This window comes from Arvicola amphibius, chromosome 6, assembly GCF_903992535.2.
Source record: "Arvicola amphibius chromosome 6, mArvAmp1.2, whole genome shotgun sequence".
Lineage (NCBI taxonomy): Eukaryota > Metazoa > Chordata > Mammalia > Rodentia > Cricetidae > Arvicola > Arvicola amphibius.
In genome coordinates this window covers 43,286,461-43,300,190 of record NC_052052.2, presented here as the reverse complement: position 1 = coordinate 43,300,190, position 13,730 = coordinate 43,286,461, and the positions used below count along the sequence as shown (strand labels likewise).

The window sequence follows — 13,730 nt, the reverse complement described above, 5'->3', positions numbered from 1 at the left end:
GAGTTCCTCCCCATGCTGCAGAAGACGAAGACGGGGGCCCACAATAAACAGATGGGGAACTGACAAGTCGGGCTGTCTCCTGCTGCCGAGCCAACATAAACAGAGATGAAAGGCTCCTGTGCAGGTTACAGGCATCCAAACTAAGCCATTAGAAGTGATCCCTTCTTTTTTTTTCTTTTCTGAGACTTGAGATAGGTTAGAGAAAGGGGAACCTTTAATCCGCTGGAAGATTTCAGAGGAGGAAGACTAAAGGCCCATAGCAGCCTTGCTTGCTTTGCTGTTGTGAATGCAGGGAGTGGGTGGGGAGGGAGCTGCAGGATTCGGGGCTTCTTTGTGTATTTCCTGCGTTAATGGCCTCCTAGCCTATCCTAATCAATGCTGCCTTCTCCACTGTGCTGTATTATCTGAAGATAATCTCACATCTCTTCCTTTGTGTCCTTTGCTTTCACCCTCCCTCCCCTCACTGGGATAGACAATTTTGGAAGAAGATGTTGAAGATCCCGTGTACCAGGTAATTTCTGGACCACGTCGGGGTTTTGCATGAACTTGTGCCCATGGTAAGGCTGTTTTGACTGACAGTTGAGGAATCTGTTGAATGCAGAAGGACTGAGGTGATTTCCAAAGGTCAGGGCTGCCAGCCTGTGCAGAGAGGTTTAGCCAGCACTACTAACAGGTGATCTGGAAACCCACTTTCTTCTTCATGCTCCTGCCTCAGATGCTTCCATGATCTGGAAAAGTTTGATCGCAGAAACGAATGTTTCTCAGGAGTCTCTTGACTGTTTTGACTTGAGGCACGATGGATAATGAAGAGGACTCTAGGAGCTAAGAATTAGGGTTAAGGGATGACATTTGAGCGGCATTTGAACACAGCCCTAAAAAATGGCTTATGAGCTTTCGCAGGGATGTAAGACGATCTCTGAAGTCCTGACGATGCCGGGTAGCCCTCTGATTATTTGGCTCATGGCACAGAGCTGTCATGGAGTGGGAGAGAGAATCCTGAGACATCTCTGTCCAGGGCTTTCTCTGCACTCTCTCCATGGTCTACAGCACAGGGGTGGGTAATGACCTCTCTTGGGGTCAAGTCCCAGGTTCCGTGTTTATTTCTAAGGAGGAAAAAGTGGACCAAAAGCATACTCACTTCTTTAACATAAAAGCAAACCTCCAGCTTTTATCTTTAACCAGGATTCATAGGTGTGGTTTGTGTCTGTGTTACACAGCCACGGCACGTATGTGCGTACCTTCATCACCAGCAGCTGCTATGGCTAAGATAGGAGTAAAATGATCAATAGATACTTGCTTAGATGCATAGGCAGATGGTGTCAGAGTATCTCGCAGATCTATGGTAGACACAAGTCAGAGCTACATCACTGCGAACACACCCTTGCTTTTGAGGGATGCAGAGGAAGAACCTGCTTACAGCAGGAGCTTCAATCCCTGATTAATAAGCTCATAGAGGATGAGAGTGGTGGCCTTTGGGAAATGCCCCAGCCCCTCAAGTCTGGAATGTACTCATAGAAATGTTAATGTTCAGTATTTTAAACCAAAAAAAAAAAAAAAAAAGATTCTGTTAGGGCTTCTGGGCTCTTGGGCATTGGCCCAGGACCTTAGGAAAGCAATGGGGCTGTAAAGTGACGTTTGTAAGACGGCATCCCCATGACAACCATAGCATCATTCTGCTCAGCTGTCACACAGGCCAAACCCCATTGAATGAACAGACTTGCAGTGGCTGAGTGTACTCACGGCAGCCAGCAAAAGTCTGCAGGTTTCCTTAGCAAGGCCCATGTTATCCCAGTAACCCACATCATCTCCGGTGTTTCCTCTTGTGCCTGCTTCTGTAATGCTTGCTGTGGTTTGCATTCTGAATTCCAAATGCTTTTTTCCTCTTTCTTATTTTGTTTCCTTCTGCCCTTTGCTCTCTGGCTGCTCCTGCAATAGTACATTGTGTTTGAGGCCGGACATGAGCCAATCCGTGATCCTGAAACAGAAGAAAACATTTACCAGGTATAAGATCCTTGCTTCTTCCTATGCCCCCTCCACTAGTAAATGCTAGCATACTGATAGGTTCAAGAAGCCAGGGTCTTTTGATCAGCCAGGATGGAGTGATGCCCCTGAGTACACTGACTTCTGGTTCCCAGCGATTTTCTGGCAGTTTCCGTGCCTCCATGTTGAAATCTTTAATGGCCAGTTGGGTACAGTAATTTAATCTGGAATGGATAATTGGGTGTTTTAAGTAGCATACAACCCAAGTGTTCTGTTGTACTGAAATAATGTCCTGGAGAATTGCAATCCACCAAGTAGAAGGGTCTTTCACTTCTCAAAGCAACGCATGCATCCAGTTCGGTTAAAAACCCAACTTCCCTTCTCTAAGTAAGGGACAGATCTGAAAATGCTGTATGAAAGCAGCGTTGGGAGTGTGGACCGAATAAAAGAAAGTAAAGCTGAAGGCTTTATCCTTCCTGAAGGAGAGGCAGGTTAATATTCATAACCGAGAACTCATTCAACTCTTACAAATGTGTGATAAAATAGGCATTTTAATTCTGGGTTTTTTTTTGGGGGAGGGGGGCAGGGTATTAAGCAGATTCCTCGGGATGGCACAGCTCCTTAGAACCAAGGCAGAAAACCAGATACAAGTGAAAACCAAACCCCAGCCTCCTCAGGAATGCCATTAAAGTGTTAGGGTCTTGGGTCACAGTAGCATGGTCTAGTGGCACATCAAGTAAATATGATAATTTTTCACTAATGAGAACCTGAGTCTTAATCTAAAGCATAAGTACTAGGGGAGAAGGAGCGATGTGATGTATTTATTTAATCAGGGGTTTTTAATTTACTTAGTTGTGTGTTCTATTATTCAGCCTTAGGCATGTGCTAATTGTGAAATCAAAATAAAACGTATTTTCAATTTCTCTCAAATGGGTAGAATTCTAAATGAGCAAACCCAATGCTGTTTCTCCCAACAGCTCAGTTTAAGTGGGTCTTGTAGACCATCCTTTTATTTATGCGCACCTGGTCCACCCAGACCCTTCCCACTGGGCCTCCACCAGGAAGAGCTGGAGCAGGGAGGGCTTCAAAGATTGGAGCACCTGTTGAGAACGCAAGGTGTGGCTTAGTCTTCGCCCACAGAAGCTTTGCAGTTGTCCCCAGTGTCAGATCTGCAGCGCTGTACTGTCCTGCAGTGTCGCCTGAGCGTTGAGGCCCAAGAGTCATTAACTTGCCATCCCAGCGAGAGGGAGCACCTTCACTGTAGCAACTGGGGGCAGCAAAGTGCCTGCAAGTGCCAGAAAGAGCTGCCTTCGGGGGCAGAGCTGGAGTTCAGTTTGGCCTTTCTTTGGGTCATGGTTGGAGAGCAAGGCCCTTGCTGTTTTTCAGACTCGGTTTCTCCAGTTATAAAGTAGGGGGCATTCCCATCAGTGTGAGACTGAAACAAGCTTGTGTAGGGTATAGAATAGGGCAGCATCCCGGGGCACAGATATCCATGTGGATCTAGATCTTAGTACCAGTACCTGCTGCAGCCATTGATTTAAATTGTAAATTTCCTTCCTGTCTCTGGGCACCAGTTTACCCACCTGTAAAATGGGTAAATACGATTCATAAATCTCCATGGGTAGGGTCTTTCCTGCTGTCTGCAGCACACACCTTGTGAGAAATAAACCTGGGGTTCTTGCGGAATCATGCAGCTTGCTTTGCAGGCAGCCAGGCCCTTAGCAATGGGATCCACGTGTGTACCCACGGATGTCCCCTCACGTGGGGGTGTACATGGAACACCTTTCATCTCTCACAACACCCCCTATGGGCTTTCGTCATTTTCCCACCTTACAAACAAGGGGTGTGAGGCTTGTGGGGACCAGGGATCGTGTTGGGGTCCCAGAGCCTGTGAGATAGACTCTCTAATGCGGGTGTCTTTGTCCAATCTCTGTAAAAGCCCCTCAGTCCTGCAGCTCTTTCCAGCTGAATATTATATAGCTCTGGATTTCCCCAGTTATATTATGCATCTCAAGTCACAATCAAAAAGATCACGCTTGTTTTAATAGCACTGGCCTCCTGATCTCCCCGTCTGTTCATCATTAACAGGAAGGCATCGTTTACGAGAATAAATACTTCATCCCATCTTTTGGAAAGGCTGTGGCCGTGTTTCTCTCCTGTAGTGCAGGTCCACCTGGGCTCAGTGCACTTAACAGGAGATGAGCCCTTGGCCTAGATTACCAGGCTAAAAAGGCGCTGCCATTAGACGCCTGTCCTTGTTTGTTTGTTTGTTTGTTTGTTTGGGGCAGGCAAATTCTACATAGCTGATCCTGCTGCACACATCGCACTGTTCCTACTACCTCAAGTCAAGGTGGCCTTAATTTATTCCAGCCCTTGTTTCTAGAAGGCGAGACACAAAGCTGAGGCTCAGCATCCTGTCAGTGCTTTGTGCCTTTGGATGATGTACATAAATTTTGCCATTCAGCTTCGCAGGCTGTGAACTGGGTGGGGTTAGTCCAGTGTGGACCCCTGTGAAGCTATGATGCCATGGTGTACCTGGTCCACAGAAGCTTCTGTGTAGACATCCCTTCCTTTCACTTAGGCATCATTGGCATCGTTGGGTACCGCTTTTGATGATGCTGCTGTCCTCACAGCCCGTTTTGTGGGAGAGCCCCACAGAAAGCTGCAGCCTTGCTTTGCTGCTTGTACCCAGCATGAGGATGAAGAGGCTCTGACACTGAGGCATCTTTCCGAGGAGGAGTTACGTCCCCACAGCCATGTGAATAATCTTAATTGTCCCTTGTGTCATGGGCCTCAGAAAACATGATCGGTTCCCTTTCACACAACACAGGGCATTTTTCTACATGACTTAATGGCGACCTTTCTGTCACTCGGTGAGCAGAGAAGAAAAGCGCCCGAGGCTGTCATTTTCAGCACAGGGACTCCAAGTGCCAGTATCAGGGACTGTAATCCCAGTCTTGACCTAGAATACCTTAACCAGGTATTACCCCGCTTTCCAAGATGACGTTTTTCGAATTCAGTTCTTCAGAACTCGCTGTTAATTTCCCCCACGTGTTAAGTATCAATTTGAAATGGGAAAGCCAATCTTGTGTCACCTGCTACCACACTGCTGACATGGATGTGCCCTCTGCGTAGCTTTTAAAGTCATTTAACACCTATTTAACTTGTTCATTCAGAAGTCTTTCTTTGGGCACCCAGGAAAATAACAGTGACCGCTGCAAGGGCCCTGTCCTTGTTCATAAATAATCCCGTAGATGTTCGTGTAAACCCGAGGCTCAAAATGCAGCACGACTCCCCTAAGTCATGCAGCCTGTAGGCAGTCCCGGATGAGGAGTCAGATCCTCACCTTCCCCCTCGTCTAGAAGTTTCAGCACTGTGCGTCACGGTGGCACTGCAGTGGTCCCTATAGTTGAAGCAGTCTGTGCAAACATGACAGAGCCACGGACCTTAGCCCTCCCCTGGGAATGGTTGATGAGACATGTCTTTGTTTAACTTTATGTGCCCTGTCTGGAGCAAGCTGGCAGAGCTGTGGCACTCCACACACACAGGCAGCATGTGCTGTCATACCTCCCATGAACAGAAAGTTCCTTTTCTCGCTCTGCATTAGTAGCTGGTGTATAGTTCCATCTCTCCCAACACAAGGAGCTCTGCTGACTCCAGGGTGTATCTGCCACCCTCACTGTCCAGAAAAGACACAATTCCTGGCATATAGCAGGTGCTTAGGAACTTTTCTTATTTTGTAAAAGGGCACACCTGAGATGGGAAACGAAACAAACAAACAAACACTCCAATCCGGGTCCATAGAGGCAGGCAGGAGTCGTGAGAACGTGTCCTAGCTCAGATAAATCTTAAAGGACAAACAAGCAGATTGATATCTCACCCATGGGAGAGCCAAGTAGAAAAGCGTTTTCAATTATGCACAGTTTGGGTTTCTCCATCGCATGGCTTGTTCTCCATTTGCAGGGATAATTGAGAAGCAGCCGCGGTTCAGCTGTGCTAAGTGCCCGTAGTGAGCAGTGAATTACAGGCAGCAGAACACTCTTCCTTCCACTCCATTCCGCTCCTAAAGTACAGGGTGAGCTGGTGAAAACAAGAGTGAGGGCTGGTAATTTATTGGCCCTCGTTAACAAGGACTCTGTAGACATGCAGGGAGGATTCCTTCTAATTGGCGCTCCGTTATCAGGACCAAAGAAATGACATTCTTCAGTGAATACCTGCAAACCGGGGTTCTGGAAGGGCATCTTCCACCTGGCCTTGCTCAGTCATAGTTCTGTTTTCTGCAAGGATGCACATGGGCCTCTGGGAATGCAGAGGCTTTTGTTGTTGTTGTCATTGTTGTTGTTTGGCTTTTGAAGGATGCACCTGAAGCAGCCACCCGAACAGTGTAGCAATAAACAGCAAGTGACCTGGGCAGCAGCGCCTAGCTGTCCCACTCCTGACTGCTGGACCCTCTCCAGGCCTGATCTTCCTTCTCTACATCACAGGGAGGGATGGCTGTAGTTCCAAAAGACTTGTCTTGGTTATTCCATCACTATTTATGGTAATAGAATGTTTACAATCCTGCCTGCTCATGGGACATGCCTAGTGCCATATTAACTCATTATATTAAGAATAAAAGTCTTATCTTGATACCCAAAAAGATTTGGGTTGAACCACAGCCAAATCAAAAGTTTGGGGCAAAGTCCATAATACCCATCCCTGAGCCTCACTTTCTATAGATTGAAGGTAGGGTTGACATTGGGAGTTTAAGTTAAATGAGGGTAAAAATAAGAGAATTCAAAGGGTGGGTTGAGGTTCTTCCTCTCATGGATAAGGAGAGCTGGCTGGCCCATGCTTGGAAGGGGCTTCTTTTCTTCAGTTTTCCCCCACACTGCTCTATGAAAGATTTCCCCAGCGGGTATTCATAGGGGGCCTTCTGGTTGTGACACACTCTATCTGTTCCTGAGAGGCATCCAGCCTGCTGGAGAGACAGCCTCACTTGTCAGGACATTGTAAATCTGCTGCTGTTTGGTCTCTGCTGTGGCAGTCTGGTGGGGGAGCGGTTCATGAGTGCTTCCAATCTGGAATGTTTCAGTGCGGGGCCCTTGATTGACACATTAGAGAAGTATTCGACACTATTAATATCGCAAAATGTGTTCATATACATATGTATATGATGTATGTGTGACAAAGGAAATCATCCCCCTGGCATATTGCAGAATTGTGGGGCGTATCTCCTATCCAGTTCCTCACTTTGCGTCTTACCGTCACCTGAGTGGGATGCATTGCTGATCAGACCCAGAGAGCAGCAGAGCCAGGGGGACTTGATGCTCTTCAGGGTGTTGCACGTGACAAGTAGAGCCCCAAGAGACCAGAAGCATGAGCAGGAGAAGGAAGAGAAGGGAGATTTAGAGGGATGGGAGATCAGTCAGGGACTTCTGGATCCTGGTGTCTTAATTCCCCTATCATGTGGGCCCTTTCTGTGATTATCAGGAGGGGGCTGATAGGAACGAGGCACTTAACTTTTGATAACACGTAGATTGTCTCACAGAGACATGTATGAACATACACAAACTGTTTCTAGTTACTTCAAGGGAAATCATAGCACCTAGACTCCATTTATGATTTAACCAAATGAAGTTGGATTTTGTTGTTTTGTTTCTGCCATGTGATATTTGCGGTCTCCACAGCTGTTCTTTGACTCTGGGAAAGGCTCAAGAGCATATATTTGTTTTAAGATGATACCCATGTCCTCATTGATTTTCCCAGGGGAAGGAACCTGGCTTAAAGCCTTCATGACTAAAACCACCCCTTGAGTGCTGGACCTGTCTTAGGCACTGTCTCACAGACTGTCAAGCTTGCCGATACATCTGACTACTCTGGTCTTTGAAAGTGGAACAGCAAGCCAGGCAGTGGTGGCACGCACCTTTAATCCCAGCACTCAGGAGGCAGAGACTGAGTTCAAGGCCAGCCTGGTCTTTAGAGCGACAGCCAGGGCTACACAGGGAGAAAAAAATGAAAGAAGGAAGGAAGGGAAGAAAGAAAGAAGGTGGAACACTAATTTTTTGACTGTTGCATTTGATTTCTCTCTAGGTTCCCACCAGCCAAAAGAAGGAAGGTGTTTATGATGTGCCAAAAAGTCAACCTGTAAGTGTAAGTACATCCGCCTCAGCGGCCAGATTCATGCAGAGGCTGCGACTGGTGGGAAACTCTTTTTCTTCTCCTAGAGTCGCATGTTTCTCGTGGGTATAGGGACCTAAGAGAAGAATGGTACAGATGAGCAAGGACCAATCACAACAAAGGTCTGTTCTGTGAATGAATGGATGGGGTTGGATATTGCAAATAGTTCTGCCTGGGGGACTCAAGATCCCAGTTGTTCCAGGCCGTAGGTCTCCAACCAGAACTTTAGAAAGTACATGGTCAAGTATAGGACACTGTCATTTTCTTCTGCCCGTCCCATCTGAAAGTGGCTAAGAAGTTCCAGAGGAACAATGGGAGGGCTGGCCAGAGCCATAGAGGTGTGTAAGGATTCATCCATCTCATTAGCAAGCACTTAAAGAAAAGGCCATGTGTCACATGCTCGCAGAGAAACTAGTATGTGGGTGTACCACGGCCAGGACAATGATGCCTAGTGCATCTGGACTCAGGAATCTGAGCCAGAAAAGAAAACAGAGCCCTACCCTGGCACTGACAGCAACCTCTTATTCCTAATGCCAGCAACACTGAGAGCCAGCCTGCTCTCCAGGTTTCGATTGGTCCAGCCCCCATTACACAGTTTCCCTCAGTTCAATTTGTGCCCAAATGACTCACTTGCCCCTGACAGGTTTAGATACGCGAGGAAATACGCTCTATTTGCTGCCCTAGTTTTTCTGATTTTAGTAGCCATTCTGGTCACACCCTCTCCATGCTTAATAGCTCCAAGGGGAAAAAACCTAAGCCTCTTAGGCTGGCAGACAGGCCGTCTAAGGGCTCCATCAGCTCACGGGTCCATCGCTCCCCTTCTGGCCCAGCCCTCCAAATCCTCCCCTCCCTCCCACTGCTCTGTCTGCTGCCTGCTATCCCTACATCCAGTTATTGGGGAGACTTTTGGGGTTTCTGCTCTGAAAGTTGGTCACAGATCACCCCTATCTTGGTGGCCCTGTGACAATTATTCCCCTACGAATAGCACATCTTTCCCCATCACCTCCATGAGTCACCTGAGGTCCTTGTATTACCAAAAGTGAACCCTGGTAGCTGAAAACAGGCAGGAAACAGCAAATTTAAGAATATTTAATGGAGAGACAATTCACTATCCCCTGAAGAAGGATAGGAGTTCTTCTGCTTAAAGGGGATTCCCTGTTTCTCAGAACCCTAAAAGGTCATTGTCCAAAGATACTAGAAGTCTTGCTTGGGGGATACCTGACTGTATGAACGGGACCACATTAACTTCCCACTCAGTGTTCCCTAAGACCTACTCAGTGTGGTAGCAAGTTTTCGTGCTTCCAAAGGCCTGAGAGAAGCAGGAGGCATGAAGCTCAGGCTTGCAGACATGAGCACAGTTAGATCCGGGTCCTGCTCCTGCCCACCCCTAAGAACTTTGGTGGGGCTTCTCTATCCGTTGGTCCAAGATTTGTCTTCTACCCAAAAAAGTTAGTGACTGAGAAAATAGTATGTCTGTTGGAAAGTTCCTCTGAGTTACCCCAGCCTCATAGGACTGCATGAATTCCTCTGGGCCCCTCTCTGCTCTGCTGTCTCAATGCCCTAGATTCTTCAGCTTGAAGCCCTGCCCTTCTGCCAATGCACATGCCACAGGGCATCTCTCTGCTGTAAGGCTCCGTCCCTCATATCACCTTGGCTGCCCCATTTGTCTCCTGTCCTCGTTGTGAAAGAAAAAGGAAGCGGAGAAAGGGAATTCTGCTCGTACATGTTAGGTAACTGCCGGGGAGCTGTGGGGCCCCTACACAGTTCCCACAGAAAGGCAAACTGCCCAGTGGCCTGTCACTCTAAGTTCCTCACTGGTTTCCTCTGGCTTGGGTCCAGAGCTACATAGAGCCCAGGTGAGAGAATCAACCTGGGGTTTTCCTTTGGGAAATTGACTATCATCCACAAAGGACTAGCCTAACCCTCAAGTGTAAGGCTTGGGTGTTCTTGTCACCAGTGGGCACTCGTTGAGGGTTCTCTGAGTAACCCTTTGTCTCTCAAAGGCGCTGTATCTGTTAAAAGCAGGTACTGCCTGCCTTTTATCTTAGGAAGACTGAGAGGAACATCTTGGGAAAGTCCTTAGCAGAGGACGTAAATTTGATGAAATGAGGATGTTGCTGGGCATTTGTAACAAGCAAAGCTTGAGCTGGCAGTTTTGTTTGGCCTGGGATGGTCAGCTTCTCAGAATGACTATGCGCCTCCTTTGGTAAGCCTGCTTTAACCCCAGACAGGCCAGCGCATCTTTCTGCGGGCTTTTGTCCTTCCCTTTGCAGTGATAATGGTGAATGTTATTTTCCTCTTAATATGTCTACATGAACCATTGGATTTTGTGTTCCCCAAAAGTGTTCAGTGAAATCATAGCTCTCGAAGTCCAGCTCTGCGCCTAAAGTTTAGAGTTGTCTCTGAGCACAGAGGTAATGTCCCAATGTTATGAGACAGAGCTGGCTTTGAGTTCTGGCTTCATTACTGGCTTTGTGTCCTTGAGAGAGTCCTTTTCTCTGTTTGGTTTTTAGTTGCCCTGTGCTTGTAATGGTGATAGAAAACCATGACCACCAGGTTCTAAGAGTTTCTCTTAGCCATTCAGTATATGGTATCTGTTGGTAGATCCAAATACATTTGCTTGAAAATACTTACCAGCAGTGGTCACTCCCTCCCTGTGTGTCTGCCGAGGACAGAAAGCATGCCCTATCCGTGACCTGATTACTAGGGGGCATTGGCACAGAATGGCTGCACTGAAAGTGCATTATTGAGAGTGAGTGAACAGAGCTGAACACGAACGATTGTGTAAAGAATAAATGTCTTTGGATCCAAAGCTCATGCCTTAAGTTCTTTTTCCTCCTGGAGCACCATGTCGCACGGAGACAGTGTTTGCTGTCATAGCTGCCCCTGGCCCAGCACCTCTTTGCACTCTGCCTTCAACAGCTCGTGCCCTATTCCGCCTCCAACCTTCATAAATATGCATGGTTTTTCTTCATAGCTTGGATCACCAAGCTGACAGATGGCCTTCTGAACACACACATGGAAACGCGCGCGCGCGCGCACACACACACACACACACACCTGTACCACTCTCCTCCCACATCAGCAGCTCCGCAGCAGTCAAAGCCAAAGGCATTTTTGCTGACTGGGCAAAGTTATTTTGGGATTTTGTTTTGTGTTCTGCTGCCTCAGAATGGGCCCAGAGCTGGAGCCCCATGGAAACTGGTTAGCATCGTTACAGTGCTTCACGTTTTCTGGAGAGAGACCGGTACCCGATAACATAGTGAGGGCATGGTCTGACAGAATTAAGAATCTGCATAGGCTTTTTATTCCCAGAAACCCTTGGAGCCATTTATATGTCACAAAGAAGGCCAGAGAAAGGATGAGGGTTCATCGATTTTACTACATACTTGCCTGAAGACCACTATAATTCTTGTATTTTAAGAGCATATCAATATATCTCTTACCTAGCGATAGATCATCTAAAATTAAGGATAATAATTACGTGGTTTAATTTGAAGCCACATTTAGCTGAAGACTTTTCTTCAAAAAATTAGAAGTTTCTGGTAATATATAGGCTCTGAACAAGATAAAAGGAGACAGGCGGACCTCACACCTCAGCCAGTCATTTACCTGCCTTCTCAATAGAACAAAGAAAGCTAGCGGACATTTCCAAGCTGGGGTTTCAAGGAGCACTGACCAATGAGATGTTCATCAGTGATTCCAAAAATTAAAACACCGAAGTTTTCAGGTGTTTAATGCATTTAAAAATATGCTACGAATGTTAACGTGCATTCGTATATGAATATGCAAGAGGAATATATTTTGAGTTATGAATATATATTACATAAATTGAGTAGGTCTCAATTTTCTTTGACCTAAATACTCTTTTTAATGCAACCCCAAATAAGTCTCATGTAGAGAGTCACTCCAATAAGGACCTAACGGGGACAGGGGTATGGGAGACAACCCAGGCATGCGTAGTACTAATACCAAACATTCTACTCCCAAAGCTCAGGTTGAACAGCAGTGCTGTTCTTTACTGCTCACAGGTCCATGAGCCGTCCATGTGGTTCTGCTGCTGTCTGCCTTTCCCAGAGTTACTTGATGGATGTGTCTCTGGTTACCTGTGGGTCTGGAGGCAGTCGCGCCTATCCCTGCTGAGCAGACTCACAGATCCGGGATGTGGTTAGCTGTGGTCTAAGGTAGCTTCAGGAAAGGCCGCAGCATCCTCTTCCATGGAGTGTCTCCTCCTTCAGCGGGGTTGTCAGGTCGCAGTCACCTTGTAGTGTCACGGGTTCCAGCGTGTGCGTGGAGACACCCAGACCCTCTGAGACTATGAGTAATTCAAGTCTGTCCTGGATTCAGGTTTAGAAAACAAACTCTACACCTTGGCAGAAATTGTTTTCCTGCAAAGGATGGAGAATATATGGGGAGTGCAGGGGAGTGTCTCTCATGCAATCTGTTTATCGCCGTCGGCATGCGAAATCACTACTGAGTGATAATAATCAAGTTGAAATATGCTTGCTTCTTTGCTGCCGCTTCCTTTTCCTGGTTGCCTCGTTGTATTTCGCTGTCATCTGAGGTGGTTTCTGATGGGCTCCCTGGCTTCCCGACCACAGAGCCCCCAGCCATTGATCCTTCGCTTCTGGAGCTGCCTTGCTGATCAGGCTCTCGGGTACCTTCTTCTCTCTCACCACAGCCTCTCCTTGCTCTCCTCACACCTCCCGACTCTTGCTAAAAAACACTCGGTCCAACAGTCAAGATTCAGTCGAAAATATTTCTCTCTGCATCTTTCCCAGAATCCCTAAGGAACTTGCAGTTGTGAGTCCATGTCTATGGAACTTCTAATGATGTTTTATCATTGGCAGAGAGCGGCATTCTCCAGTGACTGGAAGTGTGGGCTTTGTGATCAGAGGCACTTGGATTTGAGTTCAGCCTCCCCACTCCCTAGCTTTGTGACTTGGGCTGCTGTATTAGCTTTTCTAAGTCTCTATTTGTTCATCTGAAAATGGAACTAAAGCTGGCGTCTGCCTTAGCGGATTTTGAGGGAGGCTGGCGCGAGCTGGTCTCAATCGGCATGCAGCATAGTGCTGAGCCCGCCGAGGATTCGGAAGTTGCAGGCTGTCGTTCCATTTCTTTTACCTAATTATCTGTGAACTGCCAGGGGACAGGCCTCCTGTCTCGGAAGGAGCACTTCTTGGGGTTTCTGGTCTCCTTTAGATGTGGATGGTAAATTGTCTTTTCCTAACAAGATGCGTTCACACCAGTCAAGTTCTGTGGGTCTTGTCCGTGACGCAATTCCTCCTCCACTGTCCCAGAACCCCAGCGAGCAGCTCATTATCACATGACATCAGAGGAAGTGGCCTTAACGGCAGAACCCACCTGATGGATCGGGGATTTCAGAGTTTGGGGACAGAAATTAGTGTTTCTTAATGCTCACCCTCTGTCTTACCTTGCTTAGGACCCAGCTATGGGCAAAAAGCTGGCTGCCTCCTTCGCTCTCCTTCCTCCTGCTTTGTTGCCTGTGATTCCGGTCTCCCCCACACACACACTTCACAAATCAACCCAGCCCTTTCTTGCCCTGTGGTCTATTGGATTTGTTGCCTTTA

General features: G+C 47.3%; 1 protein-coding gene across 3 annotated transcripts in view; it reads left to right on the top strand.

Moving 5' to 3' along the window:
* Dab1 (DAB adaptor protein 1) overlaps positions 1-13,730 on the top strand; it is a 243,998-nt gene that overhangs the window by 195,157 nt on the left and 35,111 nt on the right. For 2 of the 3 annotated variants that reach the window (XM_038334853.1, XM_038334851.1), the window contains exons 6-8: positions 473-511; positions 1,936-2,001; positions 8,053-8,112. In XM_038334853.1, the coding sequence (XP_038190781.1) occupies positions 473-511; positions 1,936-2,001; positions 8,053-8,112 (165 nt within the window). The remainder of the gene's footprint in view (positions 1-472; positions 512-1,935; positions 2,002-8,052; positions 8,113-13,730) is intronic. The other variant, XM_038334852.1, reaches the window with a different exon arrangement.